General features: G+C 41.3%; 1 protein-coding gene across 1 annotated transcript in view; it reads left to right on the top strand.

The window, feature by feature from the left end:
• Positions 1–10167, top strand: part of nmt1b (N-myristoyltransferase 1b) — a 12872-nt gene extending 2705 nt beyond the window's left edge. The window contains exons 6-12 of the mRNA XM_031561345.2: positions 716–832; positions 1146–1316; positions 1962–2070; positions 2587–2757; positions 8281–8448; positions 8873–9010; positions 9575–10167. Coding sequence (XP_031417205.1) covers positions 716–832; positions 1146–1316; positions 1962–2070; positions 2587–2757; positions 8281–8448; positions 8873–9010; positions 9575–9595 — 895 coding nt within the window. The 3' untranslated portion in view covers positions 9596–10167. The remainder of the gene's footprint in view (positions 1–715; positions 833–1145; positions 1317–1961; positions 2071–2586; positions 2758–8280; positions 8449–8872; positions 9011–9574) is intronic.
• Positions 10168–10907: the final 740 nt, after the last annotated feature.

Genomic DNA, 10907 nt, shown 5'->3' with positions numbered 1-10907 from the left:
TAAGGGCCCTCATTTTTTTTGAAGGGCAACGAGCAGAGCAACCAACAACGGGTAAAGTCCGTCGCGCATGAACGAAAGCTATCATGTGGCGTGTGGGAGCATTGTGCTGACCCAACCATGTTTGGGCTTAGTACCTTGCTCATGGTTTATTATTCAATTGATTTAGTTCAGGCACAACGGACGTTGCTTGTTGCCAGTTGCCCGTCAATAAAACTAGGGCCAGTGATGTTTTAACATTGATGGGTGGCTGCTGTAATGACAGAAAATAGGGTTAGAAAAGAAATTATTCTTGGCAAGAGATTATTTGAGGTGCTTTATTCATTTTCATTCTGACTTCATGCTTGCAGATCAATTGGTAGGGCAAAGAGTCAAACAAGGTGCTGTCAACACCAAAATCATAGCTTGTAAACTAAAGGTTGTAAACACACCTACTTATTAAAATGTATATTTCCACTGTACTATAAGTTGGTTTGGATTTAAGCACCTACTAAATGAATACATGTCAGTGTAAATGCTAGAATGGCAATGACCACCTCATTGTCTTTGTTCATCACTGTCATATGTTTTGTTCCCTCCTAATTTCTGCTCTATTCATCTCCCTCTCTCTCTCTCTCTCTCTCTCTCTCTCTCTCCGTCTCTCTCTCCCTCTCCCTCTCCCTCTCTCTCTCTCTCTCTCTCTCTCTCGGTCCATCTGTACCTCCTCTCTCTGGCGCAGGGCCCTGTGCCCGCCTGGTTGGCAGTGTCAGTGGCATTGTGGGGTGCGGGTGAACTCTAACCAGAAGCTTGTGGGCTTCATCAGTGCCATCCCGTCTACCATCCAGACCTATGACACGTGGGTAGCAGTGCCAGTTCTCAGTCACACAATACCTGAAGTGTCCTAGTGACCATGCTCACACATCACATTGTAGTTTCATTGAGATTCCCATTCCCCATTCCACAGCCTACAAATACACTAAGAAATTCATTTCCACTGGAAAATAAACAATAAATAACTTCAGTATTTTCACTCTATGCTCATATTCCTGCCAGGAAGTTGCCTCTGACATATTGTATATCCATATGTACTTGGTGATTGGATCAGAGTATTTTTGACCGGTAAACCTTGACTGCATGTAAGGGTGAACACTGTAATGGCTGTCCTGCAGGGAGCTTCCGATGGTGGAGGTGAACTTCTTGTGTGTCCATAAGAAGCTGCGGTCCAAACGGGTGGCTCCGGTTCTGTGCCGGGAGATCTCCAGACGGGTCATGCAGCATCGGATCGTCCAGGCTGTCTACTCAGCCAGCAATGTGCTGCCCAGTCCCACTGCCACCTGCAGGTGCTGACTGGTTTGACTCTTTGTACTCTCTTTCTTTCATTCTCTCTCTCTTTCTCTCTCTCTCTCTCAGCCTCTCTCTCACTCTTGCCCTCTCTCTGCCTCTCTCTTTCTTTCTCTCTCTCTCTCTCTCTCTCTTACCCTCTCTCTCTCTCTCTAACTTTTCTTTCTTGTCTTTTGCTTTCTCGCTGTGTCTTCCTATGGCATGTTCTCATTTTCTCTTCCTCTCCTCCTCCCTCTCTTCAGTCTGTTCTTTCTCCTCTGACATTTGTGCAACTGTGCAAGACCTTCTTCCCATCTCGCATTTTTCATACCTCATTTCTCTCTCTCTCTCTCTCTCTCTCTCTCTCTCCCTCTCTCTCATTCTACCACCCCCTCCCCTCTCTCTCTCCCACTCTGCTGGTTTCTCTCTGGAATTATATTATCTCACTTGATCTACCATGCTTCTTCGGTTGCTTTGTCCAACTACCCTTGCAGAATTAATTAACTGTGTACATTATGTGTGTGTGTGTGTGTGTGTGTTTGTGTGTGCATGCGTGCGTGCGTGTGTGTGCACACGTGCTTGCATATGTGTGTGTGTGTGTGTGTGTGTGTGTGTGTGTGTGTGTGTGTGTGTGTGTGTGTGTGTGTGTGTGTGTGTGTGAATAGGTACTGGCACAGATCATTAAACCCGCGGAAGCTAATTGAGGTGAATTTCTCCTCCCTGGGCTGGAACATGACTGTGCAGCGAGCCCTGAAGCTCAACCGCCTGCCAGAGGTAAGGGTGCCCCCTGCTGGTCACTTACTGTACAGCTGAATACTACACTCCACTGACATCTACAAGGAATGCCTGCTACCCAGATAGTACAAAACTGTTATATATTATAATTGTTCCACAGAAGCGAATTCTAACTTTTTTTGAGCTTGCTTTATTGTTTGTTTTCACTCTGTCTTGTTCAGTGGTGTCTGATAGCAGCGGGTGAAAGTCTAAACAAGTCTTTGCACCTGAAAAGCCGGTTTGACTCATTCACTGTGTCTCTACGCTCAACCGTTAGACTAAGCAGCCTATTGTTGACAGATCAATAAAGAGAACCTACTTAAAGTGGCAGCTCTTAGTAAAGCTGACATAAGTAATTAGGTGGTTGGGAGAGAGGGGGGGGGATGCATTTAGATTTTTAAGAAGACCACACCTCCTCCTTCACTCCCTTTTAACATGAAAAAACATTGAGAAAAACCCAGCTCAGAAGGGGGTACCCATCTGTGATGTGTTCCCCCCCGTATCCCCTCTCCCCAGGCCCCTAAGACCCCTGGCTTGCGGCCCATGAGGGCAGAGGATGGCCCCGCGGTTCAGACCCTGCTGGAGGAGTACCTGAAGAGGTTCCAGCTGCGTCCCAAATTTAGTGAGCAGGAGGTGCTACACTGGCTCCTGCCCCGAGAGGAGGTCATCGACACCTACGTGGTGGAGGTTTGTGTCCCAAAACAGCTCTCTGACTTGTGTTCCTGTGGCTCAAGTGGAGGACCAAGGTCAGGGACTGTTTACCCAGGGAGAACACATACTGATAGGGAACAAATGTATATCTGTTCTACGCCATAAACCACTTTGGATTTATAGTTGTTCTACGCCATGAGCCACTTTGAATAAAAGCGTATGAATGTACTGAATGAATGTACTATAAATGTAAATGTAATTTACAGTCTGATTGAAGTTGAAGTATGGGTAAACTTGGCTGGATACAGTTCAAAGGTGATGCATTCCAGTCAAATCTGATTTAGATTTTTAAAGAGATTGTTTTACAGTTTTTCTCGATTGCTAACACACATTTTTTGAAAGCATACCTCGTTTTCTCCAAACTCTAAACACAAATCCCAAAACCACTCACACAAAATGCAAAACCCTTTATATCTCCTACAAAATGCAACTTTGCTTTCAAAACAGTGTTATGTCACCTCAAAAGGGTATTTTGTTTTCAAATGACAAACACAGCCCATTATATGAGTAGACATTCTAAGCATCGATTGAACACTGATGTGCTCAATGGAAAACACTACTATGAAATGGGAAAACACCAGTATGAAGGCCTTATCAGGAGTATTATGTTACTGTACGCTTACTCCTGTAGTAAAATATAACTGTATAATGTTTTTACTCAAATATAAAACAACACACAAATATACAGTAACAACTCAAATATTTCTTTATTTTTTCCAAAAGTGCTGTAGCCTATACATCACAGCAAACACAACTGAATGTGTAAATGATTTGCACAGAACAAACAATACAGTTTTTCTCGATTGCTAACACACATTTTTTGAAAGCATGCCTCGTTTTCTCCAAACTCTAAACACAAATCCCAAAACCACTCACACAAAATGCAAAACCCTTTATATCTCCTGCAAAATGCAACTTTGCTTTCAAAACAGTGTTATGTCACCTCAAAAGGGTATTTTGTTTTCAAATGACAAACACAGCCCATTATATGAGTAGACATTCTAAGCATCGATTGAACACTGATGTGCTCAATGGAAAACACTACTATGAAATGGGAAAACACCAGTATGAAGGCCTTATCAGGAGTATTATGTTACTGTACGCTTACTCCTGTAGTAAAATATAACTGTATAATGTTTTTACTCAAATATAAAACAACACACAAATATACAGTAACAACTAAAATATTTCTTTATTTTTTCCAAAAGTGCTGTAGCCTATACATCACAGCAAACACAACTGAATGTGTAAATGATTTGCACAGAACAAACAATAGGATATAGGCCAGTACAGTCAACAAAAAAAAGAAAGAAAAATGGAGGAAAAGAAAGAAAGAAAAAGGACAAAAAACTACTGCATCCTGTTCTAGCTCAAGACAATATTGACAATGTGCTATCAGAAATAGACCTACACAGTGTTGTGAATGTTGTTGCATTTTGTGTGAGTGGTTTAGGGATTTGTGTTTAGAGTTTTGAGAAAACGAGGCATGCTTCATGTGTGTAAGCAATCGAGAAAAACTGTAACATTGGATTGGATTACAATACAGTACAGTAATGTGTCAGTGCTGATAGGACGCAATCAGTTGTGAAAATGTATATGACTTACTTGCATAGTCATAGCATAACTGTTTGACTGTCGGAGTTTCTGACAAAAGGCACCCTGTACACCTGCTTCATTCTCAAGGTGTTCCGCCTTAGAACACAGTCCACTGTGGCTAGGCTCACTGTATTGATGTTTAGGAATATGTCTTGGTCATCAATGGTTGCACTTTGTATTTGTTTACGTAATTTTACAGATACAGTACAATGGAAAATACAAGAATACTATGCTCCTGATAAGGCATTCAAACTAGTGTTTTCCTGTCATAGTAGTGTTTCTTACCTATTCCCTCTTCTGAATGTCCAGAGAATGGATGCAACTGAGAAGCGGCTTATATTTGGTTGAACCCTCTGGCCAGCCTCCTGCATGGTCAAACCATGGTTGACCATATGGTTGACCACAGTGGCCCGAATCTCATCAGAGATAATGGCTCTCCTTCTTGCTCTTTCTCTTCATCCTCTTCCTCCTCCTCCTCCTCCTCTTACTCTCACTCCTCTGCCTTTCTGATCACCTCTCACTTCAATGTTGCCATCAATTGTTCTCCAAACCAGGAGCTAACCTGCGGCCATCATATTGCTAAAGCTTTGATTTCAAATTGCACAACAGCCTTGGAAATGGAAGTTTTGCCAATTGAATAGCAGTGTGTTCTGTCTGAACACAAGGAGGTTTTGGCATTGATGAAGTGTGCAAAGTAGAGAGGATGGTGTTTAGTGTTTTGAAGAAAGTGTGGTTAACAATTGAAATTTGTGTCTAAAGCAGATAATTGTGTGTTGTGTTTTGAAGAAAGTGCGGTTAACAATTGAAATTTGTGTCTAAAGCAGATAATTGTGCTTATAGTTTAGAAGAATTGGTTTAGGGAGTTGGCACATGAGTTACAGGTTGTGGTCATTGTGCCATAAGTTCCAGTTTTTGAATGTAATCAATCGAGAAAAACTGTAAGATATAGGCCAGTACAGTCAACAAAAAAAAGAAAGAAAAATGTAAAATAAAAAAGGACAAAAAACTACTGCATCCTGTTCTAGCTCAAGACAATATTGACAATGTGCTATCAGAAATAGACCTACACAGTGTTGTGAATGTTGTTGCATTTTGTGTGAGTGGTTTAGGGATTTGTGTTTAGAGTTTTGAGAAAACGAGGCATGCTTCATGTGTGTAAGCAATCGAGAAAAACTGTAACATTGGATTGGATTACAATACAGTACAGTACAGTAATGTGTCAGTGCTGATAGGACGCAATCAGTTGTGGAAATGTATATGACTTACTTGCACATAGTCATAGCATAACTGTTTGACTCTGTCGGAGTTTCTGACAAAAGGCACCCTGTACACCTGCTTCATTCTCAAGGTGTTTTCCGCCTTACAACACAGTCCACTGTGGCAAACACTTTGTATTTGTTTACGTAATTTTACAGATACAGTACAATGGAAAATACAAGAATACTATGCTCCTGATAAGGCATTCAAAATAGTGTTTTCCTGTCATAGTAGCGTTTCTTACCTATTCCCTCTTCTGAATGTCCAGAGAATGGATGCAACTGAGAAGCGGCTTATATTTGGTTGAACCCTCTGGCCAGCCTCCTGCATGGTCAAACCATGGTTGACCACATGGTTGACCACAGTGGCCCAAATCTCATCAGAGATAATGGCTCTCCTTCTTGCTCTTTCTCTTCATCCTCTTCCTCCTCCTCCTCCTCTTACTCTCACTCCTCTGCCTTTCTGATCACCTCTCACTTCAATGTTGCCATCAATTGTTCTCCAAACCAGGAGCTAACCTGTGGCCATCATATTGCTAAAGCTTTGATTTCAAATTGCACAACAGCCTTGGAAATGGAAGTTTTGCCAATTGAATAGCAGTGTGTTCTGTCTGAACACAAGGAGGTTTTGGCATTGATGAAGTGTGCAAAGTAGAGTGGATGGTGTTTAGTGTTTTGAAGAAAGTGTGGTTAACAATTGAAATTTGTGTCTAAAGCAGATAATTGTGTGTTGTGTTTTGAAGAAAGTGTGGCTAACAATTGAAATCTGTGTCTAAAGCAGATAATTGTGCTTATAGTTTAGCAGAATTGGTTTAGGGAGTTGGCACATGAGTTACAGGTTGTGGTCATTGTGCCATAAGTTCCAGTTTTTGAATGTAATCAATCGAGAAAAACTGTATTTCTAATTTAAGGGATTGCTTCATGAGATCATTTGTTCATTTTAATGCAACACATAAGGGGCTATTTGAAGTAATTGCGGCAGCTAAAGATCAGACACTTTGTTAAGTATGTTTGGCAGCAAGACCGAATCTGCTCAAATTCTTTGGCTTGATGTTTTTCCAGAAAATTCCACTCTTGTCAGCGCCCGTTATCATTGTGGTTAGCTGAAAGTTGCGACACATTTCTCCCATGTTAATGAGTAGGAATGCAGAGATCCCTATGAAAACACCTGCAGACACAGAGTGTATTTTGTTTACAGTTTTTCTCGATGAATGCCTTATCAGGAGCATAGTATTCTTGTATTTTCCATTGTACTGTATCTGTAAAATTACGTAAACAAATACAAAGTGCAACCATTGATGACCAAGACTAATTCCTACATCAATACAGTGAGCCTAGCCACAGTGGACTGTGTTCTAAGGCGGAACACCTTGAGAATAAAGCAGGTGTACAGGGTGCCTTTTGTCAGAAACTCCGACAGTCAAACAGTAATGCTATGACTATGTGCAAGTAAGTCATATACATTTCCACAACTGATTGCGTCCTATCAGCACTGACACATTACTGTACTGTATTGCAATCCAATCCAATGTTACAGTTTTTCTCGATTGCTTACACACATGAAGCATGCCTCGTTTTCTCAAAACTCTAAACACAAATCCCTAAACCACTCACACAAAATGCAACAACATTCACAACACTGTGTAGGTCTATTTCTGATAGCACATTGTCAATATTGTCTTGAGCTAGAACAGGATGCAGTAGTTTTTTGTCCTTTTTTATTTTACATTTTTCTTTCTTTTTTTTGTTGACTGTACTGGCCTATATCCTATTGTTTGTTCTGTGCAAATCATTTACACATTCAGTTGTGTTTGCTGTGATGTATAGGCTACAGCACTTTTGGAAAAAATAAAGAAATATTTTAGTTGTTACTGTATATTTGTGTGTTGTTTTATATTTGCGTAAAAACATTATACAGTTATATTTTACTACAGGAGTAAGCGTATAGTAACATAATGTTTCTGATAAGGCCTTCATACTGGTGTTTTCCCATTTCATAGTAGTGTTTTCCATTGAGCACATCAGTGTTCAATCGATGCTTAGAATGTCTACTCATATAATGGGCTGTGTTTGTCATTAGAAAACAAAGTACCCTTTTGAGGTGACATAACACTGTTTTGAAAGCAAAGTTGCCTTTTGCAGGATATATAAAGGGTTTTGCATTTTGTGTGAGTGGTTTTGGGATTTGTGTTTAGAGTTTTGAGGAAACGAGGCATGCTTTCAAAAAATGTGTGTTAGCAATCGAGAAAAACTGTAAGGAAATTATCAAATTGGAATAGAGTGGAGGTGAGTAAACATATCATTTATCAGAATTTGATCAGGGTATATCTTATGATCAGTGTACAGGCATTCCTACACTTTTCCTCTTAGTTGTACTCGCCCCTCTCACTGTCTCTCCCTCAGGATAGCTTGGAGTTAACATGACTAGATATATCTCTGTTTTTCCTCTTCATGTGTCCACCTCTCTCTCTCTCTCTCTCTCTCAAATATAATGTTATGTTGATTTATTATCCATGTATATATTTTTTAATTCTCTCTCTCCCTGTCTCTCTCTCTCTCTCTGTTTCTCTCTGTCTCTGTCTTTCTCTCTCTCTCTCTCTCTCTCTCTCTCTCTCTCTCTCTCTCTCTCCTGCTGTCTCTCTCTCAGAGCCCTGAGGGTGTTCTGACAGACCTGTTGAGTTTCTACACATTGACCTCGGCGGTGCTGAACCACCCGGTGCACCGGAGCCTGAAGGCAGCCTTCTGCTTCTACTACGCCCACACCGCCACACCCCTGCCACGGCTCATGGAGGATGTGCTGCACCTCGCAAAAGCGGTGAGTCTGGCTATGAGTGGAAACTTTACACACACACACACACACACACACACACACACACACACACACACACACACACACACACACACACACACACACACAGACATACATGCATGCACACACATAGTCACACACACACACGCACACACACACATACATACATGCACACACACACACATACGCACACACACGAGTGGCAAGCTATGGCTTGTATTTGAACTATCAAGAGTACTGTTATTTCAATGCAGATTGAAGCTGATATGACTGCTTGCAAATCAAACAATTTCTCATGTGCTTCATTTTTCTGTCAGATTATTTGGTTTTGGCCTGTTGTATCTCTCAACCATGTCTTCGCTTGCTCTTGCTGTTGCTCACACACACACACACACACACACACACACACACACCTTTTTCTCTTCTACAGAGGGGCTTTGATGTGTTCACTGCCCTGAACGTGATGGAGAACGGGAGTGTCCTGGAGCAGCTGAAGTTCAGTCCTGCAGAGGGACACAAGCATTACTACCTCTACAACTGGAGGTGCCCTACCCTGGCTGCAGACAAGGTGTGCGGGTGGACAGTGAGGGAGTGGTGTGTGTGTGTGTGTGTGTGTGTGTGTGTGTGTGTGTGTGTGTGTGTGTGTGTGTGTGCGTGTGTGTGTGTGTGTGTGTGTGTTTGTTTGGGAGGGAAAAAGAGCGAGAGAGAGAGAGTGTGTGTGTGTGTGTGTGTGTTTGTTTGGGAGAGAAAGAGAGAGAGAGAGTGTGTGTGTATGTATGTGTTTGTGGGTATTTTTACAAATATGTCTTCAGACCCACAAAGCTCAGTACCCTACTAATCATTATCTTAATAGTAATTAATGGCATGGATTAGCATGCTATAGGTTGGGCACTGCTGGAGGTGTTACCACCTACCTGTTCAAACCCATAACTTAATTTTACTTTTAATCATGTGGTTTCCAAAGATTGCAAAGCATTTTGTTTTGTTTACTCCACAAGTCCACTCCTTGGTCAGGCATGTGCAGAAAGGAGTCGTGTCATATCTGGCCACCTCCTCTGTGAGTTATTAACACACCTGGAGAAGCAGGCTAATGTTATTCCATCTGAATGAATCTCTCTCCTCTCCTGTGCAGGTGGGCTTAGTGCTGAAGTGATGGAGTGTGTGTGTGTCGGAGGTTTCATGAATTTATGGATTGGATCCCCTGCATTATTTATCATGTATTTGTTCATTGGGACACACACATACACACGCACACACACACACACACACACACACATACACACATGAATACACACATAAACAAACACAGAGGTTGTCATAGTAAACACTGTTGCATTTTATTGATTTGGCATTATTTACTTTTGAATTACACCATACAAAACTATACAATAAAATAGCTGGTGGATAAACTGCAGTGTTGGAGTGGATGTTGGTCAATTAATCAGGTTCAAAGCGGGCACCTGTGAAGAAGACAAAAAGACAGTTTTGAAGGCTTGGTTTCTTTGATCAGAAGTGTGGTGATTCTTTCATGACAACCGTAATACTGAAACATCGAAACATTGATGAATGCAAGGTTCTTATTTATACTAAGTATCCACCTGACAGTGTTTTTATGTTATTATGATGCATCACCTTGGTTGTGTCTGTTTGTGGATACTTTCTCAGACGTTTCGTATATTCTCTTGTCACCTGTAGGAAACAATACACACTCTTATCTCAGTAAAACATGACATGTCTCTTTATTTGTGCAATACTGATATAAATATCTATACAATGGCCTGCTCAAAAAGATTTAATATCCTACAAAAACAGATGTGATTTTCTGTGAATGTAATGCCGTTTGACTTTACCAAAAGTAATGAGATGCTATTGTTCCCAGTGCACATAGTATTTAAAAGCTGCACTGTTGAGTAAATCACATCCATAAGGCTATCACCAGACCATCGTTGATACATCCTTTATACATATACATTACATAGGGTTAATACATCCTTTTCCTTATTCTCACCCCCACTTCTCTCTATTAGGCTTTCAGCCACTTTACACACCCAGATCTTTCTGACACTCACTTTCACACTCTCTCTTTCTCTCTCTCTCTCTTGCTCTCTCTCTTTTTCTCTCTCTGTGACTCACTCACTCACTCATTCTCTTACACACACACACACACACACATTCTCATTCTTCTTGTTTTGTTCTCATTCTCTCATTCGCATTTTCCTCTGCCTCTTGTTCTCTTTTCCTCTTTCGTCACCATTCCCTCTCTCCATCCCTCTCTCACCCCCCCTTACTTTGAAGTCGTTCAGCCATTGCTTGTGGTTGTACACAGGTATGGTCATGTTGATCTTGTTGAGGATAGCCTGGTTCTCCAGGGAAATCTTCACCAGCTCTCGGTTCCTCACATCTTCACTCACACTACTGGAAATTATGGATACAGTTCACCAGATGAATTTCAGGACAGCAGTTTC

Source organism: Clupea harengus, chromosome 23 (assembly GCF_900700415.2).
Source record: "Clupea harengus chromosome 23, Ch_v2.0.2, whole genome shotgun sequence".
Classification (NCBI taxonomy): domain Eukaryota; kingdom Metazoa; phylum Chordata; class Actinopteri; order Clupeiformes; family Clupeidae; genus Clupea; species Clupea harengus.
The sequence above is the reverse complement of the archived record's forward strand: the minus strand, read 5'-3'. Positions and strand labels throughout refer to the sequence as shown.